Source organism: Cryptotermes secundus, unplaced genomic scaffold, assembly GCF_002891405.2.
Source record: "Cryptotermes secundus unplaced genomic scaffold, Csec_1.0 scaffold497, whole genome shotgun sequence".
Classification (NCBI taxonomy): domain Eukaryota; kingdom Metazoa; phylum Arthropoda; class Insecta; order Blattodea; family Kalotermitidae; genus Cryptotermes; species Cryptotermes secundus.
The window spans coordinates 752363-773133 of record NW_019730587.1 but is presented as its reverse complement, the minus strand read 5'-3'; the positions used below and the strand labels follow the sequence as shown (position 1 = coordinate 773133).

The 20771-nt window shown below is 38.7% G+C and overlaps 1 protein-coding gene across 5 annotated transcripts in view; it reads left to right on the top strand.

The window, feature by feature from the left end:
* Nucleotides 1–20771, top strand: part of LOC111866369 (probable Rho GTPase-activating protein CG5521) — a 134665-nt gene that overhangs the window by 22032 nt on the left and 91862 nt on the right. For 4 of the 5 annotated variants that reach the window (XM_023855257.2, XM_023855258.2, XM_023855255.2 and 1 more), the window contains 6 exons: nucleotides 2818–2979; nucleotides 5695–5866; nucleotides 6777–6875; nucleotides 10572–10673; nucleotides 14997–15157; nucleotides 19395–19506. In XM_023855257.2, the coding sequence (XP_023711025.1) occupies nucleotides 2818–2979; nucleotides 5695–5866; nucleotides 6777–6875; nucleotides 10572–10673; nucleotides 14997–15157; nucleotides 19395–19506 (808 nt within the window). The remainder of the gene's footprint in view (nucleotides 1–2817; nucleotides 2980–5694; nucleotides 5867–6776; nucleotides 6876–10571; nucleotides 10674–14996; nucleotides 15158–19394; nucleotides 19507–20771) is intronic. The other variant, XM_023855256.2, reaches the window with a different exon arrangement.

The window sequence follows — 20771 nt, the reverse complement described above, 5'->3', positions numbered from 1 at the left end:
ATCGTTTAGCAGATGACTTCTCTGTAATTGTTCATTGCTTTAGAAGTGTGACGGACTATAACTTTGGCCACTGATCTTTATCTTTCATGTGCTGTCAAATATATGCATACTCCAAATTCTATTGGTTCTTCTAGCGATTTTTATAGTGGTTTCCCTGTCTTTATTTAGGTTAGTTTAAGGTGCCGTGTTATTCTTAACTTAGCATCAGATATGAGCATGGACAAACCAGTGCTCTTAGACCTTGGTTTAGTGGGAGACAAATTTTTCCACAGATTGGTTGGGGGGCACAATTAAGAGAGCTTTGATGATGGTACTGTCAGAGTTATCCATAAGAAGAAATGAATGCAGTCTTGAAATGGTGGAATGTGACCTAATCTTATGTATACAGTAGATTAAGTTGGTGTTTGTTCTGTCATTGTTTTAACCCTTTGCACACCATCCACCANACTAAATTGGCAGAGGATAATGTATTAAGACTGGTGCAGTCAAAGCAATACCAACTAAATTGGCTCAGGATAATGTATTAAAACTGTCAGAGTTAGAGAGATCTTTTTTTTTTCCGCTAATCAGTTATTTCAATGCTTTTAACAGTAGGTGGCATCAAGTGTGATATACTTATGTCTAGAGGAAGGAATGTGCTTGTTTGAAAGTCATTATGGAGGGTATTGTGGTTTTTCCAGTGCAGCTGTATTTACACCATGCATCTTTGGCATTTCTAGCAGGTAGCTTTACTGCAGGGCTTTGTAGCCAAAGGTTTGATCAGTTATGTTTTTCTTATCATATTTTCCTTTCCCTAAAAAGTAGACTGTATGATCACCATATTTTCTCTTTGTTCCCCTCCTCCTCTTAACTTTTGAATTAATGACCAAACCTCTCTCTTCTCCCAACTTCATACTTTTTAGTTTCTCACATTCAGTAATAGCAACATGGTAGATGCACAAACTTGTGTTGTGGGAGCAATGTTACTGCCACTTACTTAGGGTTGTGTAATATTGTATGGTAATAGGTCTTTGAAAAATGTGCAAGTTTTTGTTAAGGTAATTTTTTTTTGTAGGCTGTGCAAGGTGTATCAGAAAGTTCCCAGACCAGGCTACAAAAGAAATGCTGGTTTAACTTGCCAAATTTTGGCTGCCATCTTCTTCAAAATAGTCACCTTGGGAATGGATACAGTGATACCATAGTTCTCTCCATGCTTCAAAACCACTCTGAAAGTCATTTTCCTTAATGCTGTTGAGTGCCGCTTACAATTCCATTTGGACGTCAGACACTGTTTCAAAACATAGTCTCTTCAGTTTAATTTTCAATTTGGGAAACAAAGCAAAATCACAAGGGTCTAAGTCCAACAAATAGGGGAGGATGGGTAAGCATAACCATGTTGTTGTTAGTCACAAACTCTGTGGTTTTCAAGGACATGTGGGCGGGCACATTGTCATGGTGAAAGAGCCAGTTGTGGTTCTGCCAAAGTTCCGGTCTTTTTTGTCTCTCATGCACTTCAAAACATCACAGTGAAAGTCAGAGTTGACTGTAGTGTTAGGAGAAACAAATTCACGGTGAATAATCTCGTTCATGTCTAAGAAAACAATGAGAATGCTCTGTGTTGAACTTCAGACCTGCTGCACCTTTTTTGCTCCTGGCGATTTTGGGCTCTTCCACTGCAACGATCGTTACTTTGTTTCTGGATCATAACCGTAAATCAAACTTTTGTTACCCGTTATGATCCTAGAGATACTCGTAAAATTTGCGTCCTCGTTAGCCTTCTCACGTGGCTGAAGACACGTTTACATGCCATTGCTTTTGATCATCTGTGAAGAATTGGGAAACACATTTTGTGGCAGTGCAGCACATATTCAAATTTTATGTTAAGATCTCCTGGCAAACTCCATAACTGCTCCCATCGGTGTCTTCAGAATCATGGATTATTTGGCTATGGTCTTCATGCATGGATGAATTCTCAAATTTTTAAAAATTTTCTGTTGTTTTGCTGGTTCTTGGCTGCCCAGAATGTTTGTCATCTTCATCTGACACTCAACCGGCTTTGAAACGTGAATGGCATTCAGAAACTGCTGTGCGGCTTAAAGAATGTTCTCCAAGAGCCTCATGAATCATATCAAGGGTTTTGGTAGTGGATTGACTGAGCTTCACCCAGAACTTGATGCAGACATGTTGCTTGATTTTGCCATCCATCACAGACAAAATGAAACATTAATTCGAAAAAGCACTCATGTCTGAGATAAACAGTGCATATTCACAGCACAGCGTCACGTGGCAGACTTACGCAGTAGGCTCGTGGAAGTGTGACCTTGTCCTCCCTTTTCATCTTCTTTCACTGAGGCAGTTACAGAAATAAGAATCCGGGAACTTTCCGAGAGAACCTCATAAAACAACAGAATGATGGTTACATGAAAGCTTTTGGATTGATGGCAGTTATTGAGGAACGATTAGAGCTCAGCATATGAAATTTAATATGAAGACATCATAACAATACTTATGGATCTTGTATGAAACATTGTTTATAAGTCAATTATTGCAAAAGTGGTAATGCTGTAAAACACTGAGATTGTTGCTGACGGATGTAACATAGACAGAACCTGTGATATATTTACAGTTGCAAGCAGTACAAAATTCTGACTTCAATAGAATTCAGTTGTGTGAATCCAGCTTGCTAACCTGTGGGCTGAATTGAATGTCCAACTGACAATATCTGAGTGTGAACACAAGATTTATGGGACTGTAAATTGTGTAACAGAGTAAGTAGGGTATATAAGTCCTTCATAGAACTCCATGTCTCTAATCCATCTGACTCTCATAATATTTCAGTAGTGTAACTCCTAGTGAAGACACGGATCATTCCCCTGGTACAGAATTGCGTCGTGTAAGTGTCAGCCAAGCTGGGTCCAATCATGATGCGGCCTCACCTGCATCAGATTCAAATCATTCCTCCGTATTCTCACAGTCAGAAGGTGGAAACCATTCCCTTAGGTGAGGAGCTGTTACAGCCATACCTTTATATTTTGTAATCTTGTGCTGTTTGATCTCATAGGGGTTGATCCTGAGATGAGTTTTATCATCACTACCATTGCCATAAGTAATCATCATGTTATTATCATGTGTTTAATTTGTTAGTTATGAGACATGCATTCAGATTTGTGTCAAGTATCTACATAGTTAAAGTTGGCAGTCAGTCTCCTGTGTTGGATTATGTTCTTATATAACTTGCTGGATTAATGTGGGAAATTGTCAGTTCCAGTTGCTTGCATTTGTTCTGAGTGTAGCAATTTGGGTTTTTTTTTTTGGTGACACTGTCTGTGTTTGATTACATGACATCAAGTGGTAGGGTGATTTATGAATAATTAATTTGAAATATCCTGAAGAAACAAGTGTGGCCTGATCAAGGCATCATCCAAGTATTTTCCTGGAGGGACTGAGGAAGACTGTAAACATCTTGAATTAGGATACTGAGCATTGTGCCTGGAATTTGAGCCAAATACAAGTCAAGAGCACAGCTGGTCTGGTCTTATGACGTATGGACAGTCAGCCAGATCTGATACTTTCCCCCTCCCATTGGTTTTTGAAGGTGAAAAATAGCATTTTCCCCAAAATCGATAGGTAAGTTTCGAGCTTAATTAGACCTAGAGGAAGTGAGTTGAGTGAAACCTTATAATGATATGATTTATAGTCCATATCATGAGGAACAAATTGGTTTCTTATTGGTGTCTCTAGCTTCAATAGTTATCGAGATATGGGAGATAACGCAAACCTCCATTTCAGGCGAAAACGCGTTTTTTCGCATTATAAAAACTTCGCTATTAGTTGAATATCAAAGTTGTAATTTTAACTCCATGTTACTCTGGAATAGAGCATTATTTGCTCTGAGTTAAAAATTTTTCAGAGCTTCCCCACCGGAGATATGAGATGTTAAAAATGGCCGATTTTGGGCCCAGAGCAAAGTTTGGAAGCTCCTGGAAAATTTTGGAAAATAGGTACGGTGTTCAAAACTATGTGATTATATTCTTCATGTAGGAGAAAACAAAGGGTAGAAACCACAGATCTGATACTTTCCCCCTCCCATTGGTTTCTGAAGGTGAAAAATAGCGTTTTTCCCAAAATCGATAGGTAAGTTTCAAACTTCATTACACCTAGAGGAAATGAATTGAGTGAAACCTTATAATGATACGCGTTTTTTCGCATTATAAAAATGGCTGTACCGGGAGAACTGAGCTGATTACAATTTTTTTAAAAATATTTTTGAGGTGTGAAAATATGTGGAAATAAGTGTACAAATTTTGATTTTTTTTAAATGGTGAGTGACCTCTCTGGATGACTTCACGTGGAATGACCCCTCCTGTATCTGACAAATGCAAAAAATCTGATCAGTAGTTGATCTGTTACATCAGAACCCAAATTGATGATCCTTAATAATTTCATCTGCTTGTGACTTAACTATAAGAGAAGGATATTGTATAAGTTTTTAAATGAAGTTGGTAACAGTGATATTCCTTGATAATTTATACAGTCAGATTTATCCCCCCTTTTGTAAATTAGTGCAGTAGTTTACTCCTTCCTCTGCTCAGGTAGTTCTTCCATACTCCAAATAAAATTAATGCGTTTATGGATCATAGTAATGTTTCACCTCCTGCTTGAATCAGTTCTGCTGGAATTTGGTCCCTACCTCAAAATGTATACTGTTTCAAATTTGCAATAGCAGACTCAACCTCAACAGGAGTAGACTCAAGTGCTAATAGCTCAGCTGTATGTTTTTTTCTATCTGCCTAACACCACTGACCATGTGTACATTCAGTAACAGAGATATATTGTGTTCACAAAGTCTCGTTGGGGTTTTGAAAAATTGTGGCCCGCAAAGAAATTGAGCTAACCACATGTGGTTTGCGGCAGATCATAGTGAAACTCTGGAAGTTTTTTTTTTTACTGACCTCAGTAGACCTCGATGTGTGCTCCCTTGGTAGCAGGGAGATCGTCCAGATGATATGCGAGCTCTTGCCATGTTCTGTGTAGCATGCCCGCCGGATTAGCTGAGATCACATTCCTGAGACAGGTCTTCAGGTCATCAGGCCCATTAACTGGTGTTTGGAACACACTGCTCTTGACATGACCCCACATGAAAAGATCCGCTTTCTTAGACAGGGCATTTCCATGATGATGGGTCAGCAGAGACGGTCCAGTGCCTTAGCCTCCACATTCACCAGACATTATACCACTGAATTTTTTCCTGCGGGGTTATGTCAAGAGCAGTATGAAATGTACAATATAGTCTTAATTATGATGGGTCATTGCAATTATCTGACCAGCCATTTGTTCACAACCTTGATTACTATTCAGGAATTCAAATCTACTGTCACTTGATTGGACTCAGAATAATGATACTTTACTCTATTAGTACATTAAATTATGTAATTATTATAAGAGACATCCTGAGTCATCACACTTTTTAACAGTGATGGCCAATAGTGACCAAAATGTAAAATCACTACTTGCTGAAACATGTAAAGAAAGGGTTTGCTTTGTGTTGAATTGTTTTACATGATGGGCCTCGGTACACATTCAGCATTATATGAGAAGTGAAAATACATGATTGCCTCAAAATTAAAGGATACAGATTAAGTGACTGAGGAGATTAGCACTTACATGCAGTGTGTTATCATAATTGAAAGTTATTTTCCTGTAATTGTATTTCAGTGAGGATCCAAATGCAGCTGCAATGCATTTAGTCTGTGAAGTCCTTTACAGTAGTCGTGAAAACGTCAACTTCGTACATGAGGTATATCGGCAGGCATTCCTTCTTAATTTCACGCATTCCCCTGCCATCAGGAAAGCCATTGCTGTGTACAAGGACTGGATTCAGATGAACGTAAGTCATGGAAATGTAAGAAAAGTTGAAGTATATTTAAATGAGCTCGTGCAGAGTGTCTAGTAATAGAACCTTAATGTTCAACACCACCCACACCAGAGCTCACTAATGAACGTGAGTCTGAGCCAATTCAGTTGTGTTTCCATGAGACTACACTGTGCTTTTACAAGCATTTACCTGTTGTGTTGCCCCTGATCCAGATACAGTTTCAGTGCTGTAACTCTGAAATAGTGGTGAATTCAGCAACTCTTTTTTTACTCTTTTTTTCCAAATTGTCTCCTCACCAGTCTCCTGTAGTTTGGTCGTAAGATTTTGAATATTCTTTATAAATCTCTAACCTCAAATTTTGAAACGTAAGCATTCATTTGTATTGATTTCTTATTTTGAACATATATGAGACATGCTCAAGTGAAACACATTTGGAGATTATATTGGGTGAAGGAGTAGAGGCCATTAAAGGTAGTCTTTATGGCTGATGAGTGAGACACCCCTTTCACACACCAACCAATGGATATTCACTACAAAGAACTCCCTGACCTGTTTGCTGGAACTACTATACTGCAGCAGCCTTGATGTCTTTGTCCCACCTGAATCCACAGCACTCCTGAGGGGTCAGAATACAGGTAGAAGGAAGTCTCACAGTGACTGGTCCAGGCTGTATGGGCACTGGTTCCAGCATTTTCCAGTGCTTCAAATATTCTCTCAGGTCAGCTTCTTGGAATCTTGGATTCCTTTGACTGTTGATGGTAGGAGATTTTTAACTAGGATATAGGCTTATTTACACATGCTCATGTGAATTTAAAATATTGTTATTCATTCCCAGAATGTGTTAATTTTGGAGGTTTTGTGCTGAAGTTTCTCCCACTTGTGCATTTACCTGTGGAACTTACTATGTTTGTTGTGTGTTCAGGTTCCTGAACTGCCGTCCTTTATGCTGGAGCCTCTGGAAAGTCACAAAGAAGATATCTACAGAAGTGGTCCACCTTCCTATGAATACTCGTCCATGGAAGTACTGTTATTTTCTAATCTAAATAACAATTTCAGTAATGTTAAAACTGATATAAACTCTTCTTTGCTGTCTTCATAGAAAAATACTGTAAAGTATTTACTGGCATTGTCTGGTCGTAGAACTTCTATTCAAGACTGCCAGCACAACTGTGTACTATGTAACATGTTTTGAACATACTATTGGATCATCCTCAGGTGGTATAAAGTTAAGGGTAAAGCTCTCCCTGTGACAGGCCATGGTGAGGCTTCCACATTTTCTAGATAGTGGGTTCACAAATGGCAGTGAGGTTGTCAGCCTTATGTGTCAGCTGCCCTTTACCCCAGGAATGTTCCTGGTACTCATTTCTGTTAGAGGCTCAGTCGACCTCAGGGCTACAGTGCGGCTGGAAGGATTAGGTCAGATGGAAAACCCAATCATGCCTGTCTTACGTATCTTATGCTACAATGGCAGCTTATTCACTTGAACAGATGTAAGCTCGACTATTGCCTCTTAATAGTTTCTGTGTATGGCTTCACCTTGTCCTATCCTGCGAACATGTTCATTCTCATAATTTTGTATGACTTCTGCTTGTTGCCTACACAATTTTATAATATAATCGTATTGAAGATTGAAAGCTGTGTGAAAATCGCAGCTGTTCCTCCAGTGTTGCAACACATGTTTGTTGTCATGGAAATGTGTTTATTTAGCTGTTGCCTTGCAGTGGATGAGGTATTATTGTGTGCCTATCCTGCCATTGCCTAGCAAATTCTGTCTCTTTCAGTCGTGCTATCACAGTATATTTTGTGATGTAACTCAAATATTTGAAAGTTATTTGCCTCCTCTGCTTTGTACCTTAACTTTTCACTGCTGAGTAAATGAAGCCTAGCATGACCCCTTGTGCTGAAATATTGTTATAATGCTCCTTTATGAAAGTAAAACGAAATCAAGTAGAGATTTCATTAGTGCATGCATACTGGAGATGATTTTGGTAGATCAAGATGTATTTTTACTATCTCTCAGATGGCCAGGGTCAGGTGACATGGAGTAGGAAATAGCAGCTGCTAATTTCAGTAATTTTCTGAATTCTACTTTACAGGTGGCTTACAGACACAGCAAGAGGTCTACCTTGTAGTTCATTATATTCATGATAGGTGGAAGTATAAGCCTAACCAGTTTCAACACATTCATGTAGTTAGTTTGGATGATATGTGTTTATGAGGAGTGCACCCATATTGTAACAGATTTGATCAGCACATTGCCAGGCCACAGCTCTGTAAACATGGTCCAACATGCAACAATAGAGGAAGCTGTCTTTTCTGTAAATCTGACCGATGTGCCAATAGACTGGCCGGATAACAACCATGTGATATGTGTTAATTGTAGGTGCATGTCAATTCTGTGGCTATATAAGTAAGTGACAGAATTCATTCAGGGCAGTTATGAGTTATGAGTAGTAGTGGTGGCAGAAGCACACAAACAAGCAAGCCTGTTCTCAACAGGAGATAGCCATGGGAAGTTCGTAGTGGAACAAGAATTAGAAGTTGGCCTGTGAAGACTTAACATGTAATTAGAAAACTTTATTTATGTGTAATGTTTGGAGTGTGTGACTCAGTGAGACTGTTATAGTTCCTGTGTTATAAACCCGTGAAGACTTGCGCAGATAGACTGAAGAGATTAGTGTGGAGTGATTTTAAATTGTGTAAAGCAGCAACAGTGTAATAATTAATTGTAGTTACAACCTGTAGGTGGTTATTAAATCCAGTTACCAATCCGAACCCTGTCTTTAGTCGCTGTGACACATGACAATATGAACATGGGCGCAGGAAGGACACTGTGTTGAACCATGCCTGTAGTATTTATTACAGGCTCAGCAGCATAAAGGTTAATTAGTGCAGCGTTAGTTTTTACATGAAGTGTCCAGTGCACAGTTACTTTTATTGACAATACTGTGAATTGTAAAACCTGAAAATGTAGAACTTAAAGTCTCATTCCAGCTTCCAGAGTTCTTACAATCCCAGAATTATATATTACACACTTCAGAGGGATTGATGGGTAACACTTGTGACTAATTTGAAACAAATCCCAGATGGCACTTTTCTGCATTTAATTTCCAAACTCATAACATGCAACCACTCATGACTAAAGGTTTAGAACATGTGACATACTTATTATATATGGTTATAGTGAGACTTTTAATGTTTCTCCAAGTGCATTTTCAAAGGGCTTATTAATAAAGATGTGCTCTTTCAGCCGCACCAGGGGTAATTCTTTAACACCCTATAATTAAAAAAGCACTTGAAATAGTTCAAGGTTTGATGGGTGTGTTGGTTTTTTTTATTGAATGACCAATTTATAATTTCTAACCTTTAAATTCCATGTGGATAGTGTTTGTACCATCTAATATATTTTTATAGTATAAATTTTATTTATTTGTGTAATTTATGCACTATTTTACCAAAGAAAATTATGGCTGAAAGTTGTGGGGAATAAAACATGTGACTACTACTCAGAGTTCAGTTTTACATGTTAGATTGAGACAGCTAAAGTTGAATACAGTGTGGAAACACAGCATGAATATTCACACCTATGGACTGCACTTTCTTCTTTGATGAACATTGGGATAAAGACATTCCTTAATAAAATTTTGACTGACACAGTTTTTTGTGGAAAACAGGATTACAGTTGAGTGTTATGTGGGAACACGGTTTGGTTCATCACATCTATAGACTTCTTTGTGTAATTCCTTGATGAACATTGAGATGAAAATTTGTAGTGATTAAATTTTGTTGACATAATTTCCACGGAAATTATGATTACATTTTCAAAGTGATGTGGCAACACAGTATGATGGATTCACACCTAAAGACTGCACTGCATGATTCACTGATGGATGTTGAAATGAAAATGCCGTCTTATAAAATTCTTATCGACACACAGTTCTTGTGTAAAGTGTGATTAAAGCTGAGTGTGATACGATGACATGGTATGGGTGTTCATGCCTGCGGACTCCACTGCATGATTTATTCATTAATGTTTAGATGAAAATCCCCTGTAAAATATTTTGAGCAACACATAATTTTCATGATAAAAATTTTTAATCACATTTACTTTTGCAATAATTTCGATTTGGTTGAAATTTTATCAAAGGTAAAAATACAGATTTAATTTTTCCCCTGAAATTTATTTTTTAAAAATGGTAATGCATATACTATGCAAACCTCTGCCCTGTACCAATTTTGCTGATGATAATTGTGTTTTGTTTAGTTTAGTTATCTGAAGTATGTAACTTAATCATTGACCACATTCAGATTGCTTTAAGAGCTTAAAAAATTTGTACACTCAGTTGAAAATAATTAAGTTCTGTCAGAAGAATGGGATTGTCTGATACTTCCTGAATTCTAGTTCCAGTCTGGATGAGATAGTCTCTGTGAGATCTTAATGCTGTGTTCTACACATTAATATGATAGAATAGCTCAGTCAGTAAAGTGACTGATGATGGATGATTGGGCTTGCAGCAGCAGGGATCATTTTCTTTGCTACTGTATCTGATCTGACTCAGGGGCCCATTGAACCCCTTATCCAGTGGATGCTAGGTTCTGTTTCCTTGGTAAATCAGCCAATTTTGAGGCTGAATGTATGTACCATAATTGTTTATCCTAGTAGATAATGTAATTATTTCTATAAACAAAGCAGTACAGAGATACCTTTGTTTTTCAGAGCAGTGAAGCAGCTGAGTCATATCGTGTTACTCGACTCCGGAATGACTCTTATCTAGGAGCAATTCATAAGGAAAACCTTCTTGTTCGAGCTGGTTTGCAGGTTTGTAATATATGTTTGATACATGAATTACACTGAAGTACATAATGAATGTGGTGTTTGCAGTACTGAAGATAGTGTGCTTAAAATATAAGTAAAATCTCCATTTAACATTTCTCTGAAGGTCTGTAATTTCAGAATTGTCATAGAGGATATTTACGAGTAATTAATGGTGGGATAATTTAATTATGACTCTTGAAATTGAGCCATCAATGAAGGAAAGCCTTTGTATGTTGGATTAAACAAAAATTTAAGACCAGTGTTCAAATGTATACAAGTATGAAGAATATATTTTTGGGTGGTGCGATGGGCAGTGAATGTGCTGGAGGTTTTTGAACTTTTATAGTTACAGTTACAAACCATGATGATATGCTGGAGACACTGAAATGAATTTGAAGAGTGTTTTAACACTAAAAATTAAATTAGTATATACAGTAGAACTTGGTTATAACGTCATCAAAGGGGCCTAAAAATAGTGTCGTTATAAACGAATGTCGTTGTAACCGAAATGGGCACTTCCACAGTAGCCTNCAAGTAGAGAAAGAGAGGGTGGGCAGACACATCGAACTTTCCCACGATATCAGAGAAATTCAGGAATGAAAATGACGTTACATACGAGGTTGATGCATTTGTGCATGTCGTACTAAGCAAGGTATAAAAACAGTTGCTTTATGAGGAATTAGTTCGTACCATTGAATATTTGACGCAATAGACAAGGTGTCGCAGAAACCGATGTTGCTATAACCAAGTTTTACTGTATTTGCATCACGTAAGAATTTAACTAGAAGTTTTGAAGTGACTTTTTTTTTGTACACAGTAAAACTGTGGTCAGTGTCCTATTGCCTGCAAGCATTTTCTTCAAAACATAAAATAAGAAGTTTATTTTACAGAATAAATCTTTTTGTCCATTATAGCACTGTAGGCATTATGTAACTCTTGTCACCAGAAAGGGTGAGATATTTTATTAATTAAATGGGAATGCTATGCTGTGGGATTGTACCTTCTCGAGTGAAATGCTAGTATTAATGAAAGTGAAGTCCCTGAAGCAAATAAGCATATTGTTTTACCTACTGTTCTCTAACAGATTGAAAGCATGTAAGTTGCGGGTAGAACTGGTTGACCTCGATCATTCTAGCATTCATTTAGGAACGCATTGAGCTCCAGTGTAACGCGGGAGATTAAAAGGATGACAGAGGCATGTTATCATTTTCCTTTTTACGGATATCTGTATGAAGCCTACGTAATATTAGCTTGTCACTTAATAAACTGTTCTCTTCACTCTCAAGATAGTCTACTAAGGATTCCAAATGATTAAGAGCAGCATCATGTGATATTTTCTTACTAGCAGCACTGTCCATCTCTTCCTCATTCTCACTTTGTTCCCGCTCTTCTGGCTGCACCTCCACTGAACTTACGATTTCGTCACTGCTTAACATTTCGAAGCCCGGCTCACACGAGTTTCTGTTGAATACTTAACACAACACACTTCCTTTTACACCCTGACGTTTTGCTAACACACTTAAAGATCGATACAAAGAGACTAACTGGGATGGTGTATCTGTCCTTGAAACTTTCCACAAATCCTTGCATTCTTTCACCCCTACCCTAGAACATTGTGTTAGCATAATGGGACCAAAAAATGCAGGGCTCGGTTCACACTAGTGCAAAAATAGTGTTAATACTCACCATGTGAAACAAAAGTGAATGAATATTAAACAACATATAAGCCTCTAAAAAGCCCTGGTAGCCCCGGTTAAGCTGCAAACCGGTTTATCCGCCCCCGGATAATCGAGAGTTGAGAGTACATGATGTTACAGAGTTGGCCTTACTCTTATCCTCAGGTGACTGGTTCTCATGTAAACTGATTGAAGTTTCCTGTTACTGTTGTTTTCATTTTTATTGGCTGCAGTCAGAACCCAGAGCCTGTGGAATGCCAGAAGTGGCTCTTGCCACCCTAATTCTTGAGACTTCTGACCTGCAAGGCTACCATGTCATCTGAGATTCTGAAAAGCACTGAGCTAATGCACGATAGCATTTTGTTAGGGCTCTGCATTTAGTGCAAGGATTAACCTTCATCATATGGGAATGTTGGACTTAAATCCCATGTATTATGGTGGTGGTGGCTAGATTTGTACTGTGGAGTTCTAACTAATAATGTTATTATTCTTGTGAAATGTAGATGAAAGCAAATATGCTGAGAAAATATGTAGTGTTGTTATCTGCAAGAAAAAAAAACGTTTTTAAGAATAAGAAGTTTGTAGATTCCTGAAATAAAATAAATATTACCTCATTTACTGCCATGATTCATGCTTCTGCATAATTTATGCACTGCTGTTTAACAGTAGTGCATAAATTTAAGAAAAATTAAATACCATATTTTTAGCATTGAAGTAGGCTGCAGATGTTTGTTTATATAGATATGAGTATACCATATTTACTCACATAGTTTGCACACCTCTGCACATGAGCAAGAAATTTCAGGGAGAAGGTTACCATTTATTACCCTTCATAGAATTTTTACTGATATGTGATTTTAGCAGAAAGTGTGATGGGAATGAAATGCATTATGACAGCATGGTATGGGGAAGACTGTGTTTTGGTTGAAATTTCAATAATAGGCATTTTTCTCTCAATTAGTGAATCACATGATGGCGTGAAAGGTATGAATATCTATACTGTGTTGCCCAATTGCATTAAAGTTTAGTCACATTTTTGGTGGAAATTGTGTCTGAAATTTTCTCAAAGGAATTTTCATCTAATTTTTAAGGAATCATATGGTGTGGTCTACATGTGCAGCTGTCCATATCTTATTTCCACATAGCACTGAACTTCAGTCCTATTTTCTTTGGAAATTGTGTGCCTGTCAAAGTCTTATGGAGGGAATTTTCACCCCAGTGTACCAGGGATTGTGAAGTTCATAGATGTGAATGTACATACCATATTGTCATATTTCATTCAACTTTATTCAAGTTTTCCATGACAGTTATATTTTGGGTGAACATTTATCAGGGGGGCGTTTTTATATCAGTATTTGTCAAGGAAATGAGTGGTGGAGTCTGTAGGAAAGAATATTCATACTGTGTTGTCACATCACATTCAGCAGCAATTCCTCCCATCTGAGACTTAAAATTATACTCTGAAAAGCAATGTGTACATATTTTACATACCATGATCTTCATACATGAATTTAATCATTGCATGTACTTCCTGCCCTTGGATAAGAACAGATGTGTGCTGAGGTTTATGAAGTACTGCACACAAGCATTTATGCTTCCTCAGCTCACAAAATATGGGAATGGCGACCTGCCAACATATGTGGCAGGTAGCTGTGTGTGGATAGTTGGGGTGAAAAAAGTGAGGGAAAGACCTAGAGGCACGCAGTGTGGCAGAAGTTGCAAGGCATGGTGTTCATACACTTATTGCTGCTGATACATGCACTGTACATGCTATATCACTCCAGAGACTGTCAAATTACATTCCAAATAAGTGCTGCATTCTCAGTTACCTTTTAGCTCTCATGTTTAGTTGGCAACTTGTAGCTGAAGACATATGCCCTGGACTCTACAGTTTAGTAGATGGGAGGAGAGGAAGAGTCGTATAGCAAGGAGGAATTCAATTCTGGTTGGAGTAATAGTATACACCACTTTTGCCCTCAAAGGACTAGGTAGATCACTGTGCCTCATGGTAGTAACCATAGTCCCTCCCACAATTACATACATGTAAGAAACCTCTTGTGTAATGTTATCCTTTTGGCTCATTCAGACAGTACTCAGAGCTCACAAGGTCCTTGATTGAGAATGGAAACTGATGATCTCATGGACAAGGTTTGCATAGAACCTGATTCTTTTAGGCTAGGAATGATTCACACCAGGAGTGTATAAGGAGGTGTGTATACAGCACTACATAAAATTACAGTGTCATAACTATTGTATGCTGACTCAAAATAAAGGGATATTTTAGAGTTACACTGTTTTGACACATGGCCAACTGGACAACAGGTATGCTGTCACAGTAGTGCTGCTCATGCTGATAATGATTAATAAAGCTGTTTTGATTTGTCTCATTCTGGTCCGTCACACTATCAATTACAAAGTAGATAACTTTTAGTCCAGTATGTCATACCGGACTGAAAGTTATCTACTTTGTAATTAATAAAGCTGTCTCTTGATCTGACAGAATGTACTGCAAGTGTCATACCGGACTGAAAGTTATCTACTTTGTAATTAATAAAGCTGTCTCTTGATCTGACAGAATGTACTGCAAGTGTCATACCGGACTGAAAGTTATCTACTTTGTAATTAATAAAGCTGTCTCTTGATCTGACAGAATGTACTGCAAGTGTTCATAACCCATGCAGCAAATGTATTCATGCTTGAAGTTAGTCCAGAGTACCCCCTACTGTTGGAAGAGCAGGTGGACACATGTAAGCGAGTTCTTAACATCTATCGCTACATGGTGATGCATACCCGCATGGAGTCCCGAACTTGGTAAGTTGTGTATTATTTATGGACCAATGTTCTGTGTATGTGGCAGGTATGCAGTTTTAATTTGCTTGAAAAAATTGTAATGTGATGGAAATTGTAGAGGCCATATGTTCTACATTAGTCTAAACAGAAGAGAGTAGGATAATACAGTATTCCTACATGTTGATTCTGAGCCCTGTTGAAATGTTAGGCATCATAAGCAAAAATATTAAGAACATTCAGATTTGAGTTTTACTAACTGGAGGTTCAGTTGAAGACTGGTATGAACTTCTGTCTTTGTCTCTTAAAATATACTCCTTAGGTTTCCATGGCTGGCTTCTTTGTGTCAAGCCCCCCCCCCCCCTGGGTTTTGTTATGGTCAGTCGTGGTTTTATCAATGTGGGACACCCTCTCTGACAAGAGGACAGGAGTCATGCTGCTGGGGTTCTACTTGTATTTCCGTGGGATATATCATGTAGAAACCATCCTTTCAATGGTTTCTTTGTTGTGTGTTAATTGTCCACCAATTTTTCTCATGTTATGTGCTGATTTGTTGCTGCAGACATGTATATTGGAAAATTGTTGAGATTGCTGTTGCTTTGTAGTTTTGACATTGAATCTTGCCAGGAGCCATCTTATGTGGCTGAATATAGTCTGCAAATGGGATATAGTGGCCACTCTGTTGCGTTTCTCTTGCTGTGAAAGTGACTTCAGCCTAGAGTTCGAGGCCCATTGGATGTCCATTACACTGTAGCCATTCTGCTGGAAAGTTCTCTTGAGGTGAAAGATTTCTTCAACTGGATTTCCTAGTTTACATACACATATGGTTTTAACCTGTTGGACAAGTGCTTTTGCAGCGGGTGGTATTGAGAACAGGCATGTAGGTACAGATCAGTATGTGTGGGTTTCCTGTAGATTGTGTGTCCTAGTGAGAGACTTGATGAGGGCATAAATTCCTCTTTTGTATGGAGCCAAAGCAGAATTCTGTCCTTGATCTACTTGTACCATTATATGGATTCTGCTGAACTGTGCTCAGAGCCTATTGTTCAGAATGTTCCATGTAGAAACTGGCCATGATTGGCACAAACAACAAATTATCCCATGGTGACACCATTTTGCTGATTATGGAATTTGTCATTGTGCAGGAAATGGATTGAAAGTAGGACTTGCTTGAACAAATCTGAGGTTATGTCATTAAACTGCTGACCCAGTAGATGCTGAGTTTGGTGAACAGTGAGATTACATGAAAACTGACCAAGATGCCTGAGTGCTTTAGGCTTATGGTCAGAGTTTGTGATGAGATGTTCAAGGAGTTCCACTGTTGGATTCATCATTCATCCTAAATGTTTATCCAGAAAATGTGTTTGTAAGTCAATACAATTCAATGTACATGTCAGTGAGACACTCTTCTTGCGAATTGTGGGTGGGCTGTACAGCCATGGTTGACCTGACATGGTCTTAGTGTTTTTGTTATTTTCTCTGCAATAGTAGATATTTTTATAAGTGCTTATGTCTTCTTATCTTGGCAGTTGGGTCAGTGGAGAGACTTTTGCATATGGTATCACGCTGAAGCAAAGCCATCTTGTGGTAGTTGTCGCCATGGTATCAGTGGCATTCCCTTTGTTTGCTGGAAGGATGGTAATGTCCTTGTCCTCCCACAGTGCTGGCCCTGAAATTCTTCTTCTAAGAAGATGATGGAGAACAGGGTGTTGAGAATATTTGGACCAAAGAGAGATGAAGTAACTGGAGGTTGGAGAAAACTGCATAAAGAGGAGGTTCATAACTTGTAGTCTTCTCCAAGTATAATTATAATGATCAAGTCAAGGAAGATGAGTTTGGCAGGGCATGTAGCACGAATGGGGGAGACGAGGAATACCTATATGATATTGGTGGGAAAGCCAGAAGGAAAGAGACCACTGGGAAGACCAAGGCATAGGTGGGTGGACAGTATTATAATGGATCTTGGAGAGATAGAATGGGATGGTATGGATTGAATTGATCTGGCTCAGAATAGGGACCAGTAGAGGGCTCTTGTGAACACGGTAATGAACTTTCGGGTTCCGTAAAATGCTGGGAAATTCTTGACTAGCTGCAGAATTGGTGGCTCCTCAAGAAGGGCTCAGGTCCGTGAGTGAGTGAGTAAGTAAGTAAGTAAGTAAGAAGATGGATTGCCATTTCAATTTCAGTGATGACCTCTGTCACATTGGATGACTGAGCAGTTATATGAATAAAATTAAGTCCTTTGCTTGGTAAGGGTTTGGGCACTGGATCCAGCTGTTTCAGAGATGTTTACAGTCTCTTTTGTCAGAGTCTACTTTGCTATATGGAAATTGTGCTTTGTGAATGAGGTTGAACTTCTGCTTACATTTTGAGGAAGCCTTTATTAACGTTAGGTGTCCTTGAGCTCTGTCTTTGCTCTCTACCAAGTCCCAGCTGTTTGCCTTCAGAATGACAGCTGATGAGATATATGTTTCCCGGAGGTAAGGTGTACTCTTATCAGTCTTCTTATGTGTATAATAGATACATTAATTTATTAGTGCATATCAGTGCCTGAGAATGCATCTTGCATCAAGGGTGTTGATGCAGTGTTTGGCTCTCATGCACATCGGAGCAGTCTGTTTGTTTTGATGTCTGAATAGGAAAGCCAGTGCTCTCAGCAGCTGGAATTTCTTCTTATGAAGGTATTCAGATGCTGGATTTTGTGATGCATATCCTCCCCACCGCAGTGTGCTATTTACGATTTGAAACTTTCATGGCAGCAGTATGCAATTAAGTGTTCTGACTGTGGCCACTGGTCCTTGTGTGGTCAGTGTTGGGACACAGTAGCTCTTGTATAAATATGAGGGTTGGAACTTTAATAGTGGCAACTATTTATTTACAACTGATACCAAATAGATGCATATTTTGAAGTCTTACTGTCCTTCACTGTAGTCACTAGCATTGTGTACAACCCGTTGCCAGTGATGTGGAAGTCATAGGATACCTTTAGCAGCGCTTGTTGTGTTGATAGTTCGAATGGAGTGGTCTACTTCCTGAAGAATCTCTGGAACAGTTCTGAAGCGAATGCCATGAAGTGGTTCCCTCATCTTAGGAATCAAGTCGAAGTCACAAGGGCTTAAGTCCGGGGAGTATGGTGGATGGTACAGCACTTCCCAGCCCCAAGAATCGAACAAATCAGCCACAGCTTGCCATTTCTGCAGTTCCGTCAAACCATGCGGAACCCATCGTGATGCAGTCTTTCTCATGCCCAGGTGTTCCTTCAGAATGTGAAGCATAGTTGTATGCACTAATCCTGTCTCTCGGGCCAGCTCACGAATCATATGGCGTCAGTCACTCTCCAGTAATGCAGAAAGAGCATACACTTCTTCACTGACACTAGGACGACCTGGCCGATGCATGTCTGCCACATTTTGGCATACCTCGTTGAAGGCTTTTACCCACCTTGCCACTGTTCTGTAAGGCAATGCAGATTCCCCGCAAGCCTCTTGAAGACCTTGATGACACTGTCGTGCTGTACGGTCTCTGGCACATTCAATCTTATCCAACTCCATTTTTCCTGTTTCGAAAACATCGTGACAGCACTACATTAGACTGCCAGCTAACATGAGGCTCTGTTCTTCTCGTCACTGTGCATGCGTATGATGTGAGAAGGGAGAGTCCATTTGCTCCTAGGTAAGGTAGGTATGTAACTAATGTGTGGTATAAGCAACATTATTTGGTTTCGTTGCATGGCGTCTCTACATTAGTGTTGCCACTATTAAAGTTCCAACCCTCGTACAATGTGTGAACACAATGATCATCTCATGAACCCCTGCTGGAAACATAAAGTCTCTGAAATGTAAGTGACCAACATCAACATTGATGTGGCTGATCGCTTGAGAAGACTTCATTTTAATATATATATATATATAATAATAAAATGCATTATCTGTTGTCACATATTAATTTTGGTATGTTTACAGTTGCACAGATTCAAGTTATATACAGTATCATTTCCTAGATGAATAGTGACTAAATTTTTCCATTATGTTATTCCTACAATTTTTGCTTGATAGAATCACCATGTATTATAATAGAATTAAAATACAATTTACAAATGTGATCACAATGCTGGTTTCTGCAGTATGTTTTTTTCCACTGTGTTTTGTAGCTCAAATTCATAAAGTGACTGAAATTATTTTTCCTCCTGTGAGCAATTTTTTACTGAAATGATGCCTCCAAATAGCTTGATGCACATCAAGTAGTTCAATTTGTTTTGCAGGGAGCAACTTCTGATGGTGTTACTCCAAATTACATCCCTTATCCTAAGCAAAACTCCCCCTAAACGCAAAGAGGAAACATTGGGTGGGAAACTGGCGCCAGCAATATTTCAGGTAACGTAGTGTGTCAGAATTTTCGTTCTGATAATTGAATGGTGGTTTTACTGCTTCATACCTTTGAGTTTGAGAGTTTGAGGTTACAGAGCCACCAGAAATTGAAATGGACAGTGCTGCAGTTCAGGTTGAAAATTTATGCAGGACTGGCCGAGATGTCCAACAACAAATAGAACTGAGTTTACAGGCTGAGTTCAGTTATCAATTTATTAAAATTAGGAGCACATCTTGTTTTGGCATGTTTGTGATTATACTATATGCTGCATGATTGTATTTTAACTCATACATGGGTTCATGTGCTGTTGATTCTTCAAGGTCCAAACTTCTTCCTGCCTTGGGTATGGAGTTCTTTTGGAGAACTCTTGTATGTTGACATCTGACATGAGTAGGAAGGAATGTATAGCATTGAATCTCTAAAAGATAACAAGGAAATAAGAATTCTACAAGCTGTCAAAGGAAACTGCATGGTAGTGTTGAACAAGTCCACATACATACAAAGAGAAGATGTCCGGTATACTAGAATTGGGGGTGTATGAAATTCTGTATAAGGATCCTACATCTCAAACTGAGAGGAAGATACAGAAACTTCTTACTAAACACAAAACTGTTCCCACTGCCTTGAAACATAAACTGACTGTTTACCATAGTAAATCACCCCACCTCTATGGACTTCCAAAGATACACAAACCTGACATCACCCTTAAACCAAGAGTTAGCTGTGTTGCCTCTCCCTGTTATGCACTATCAGATTTATTTTCTCCATAAGATCCTGAGCCCTCTATTTGGCAATACAGACCCCTTTGCGAAAACTTCATGAAATTAATATAGGATATCAACCTTCAAAATGAAGACTACCTTGCAAGTTTTGGAATCACCGGACATCTGTTTGTCAACTACATACTTCCAGTTTGAGGATAAGTTCTATCAGCAAAAGGAGGATATGTCAACAGAAAACTTACTAACTCCATTAGTCAGTAATGTATTTATGATACTTTGAGGATACAGCAGATCACAAACCCTCTAAATGGATAAGATACATCAACGACACTTTCATGATTTGGCCGCATGGACCAGCAAGATTGCAGTGATTTCTTCATCATCTCAGAAGCATTAGACCTACCAGCAAATTTACAGTGGAAGTTGAAACTAATGATACCATTCATAATATTGTGGCGTGGATGGCGCAACACGAAGTGGGGGTCGCGTGAACTCTGTGGTCTCGCGAGTGATGTCACATAACCCCACTCCTTCCACCAGTATGCAAC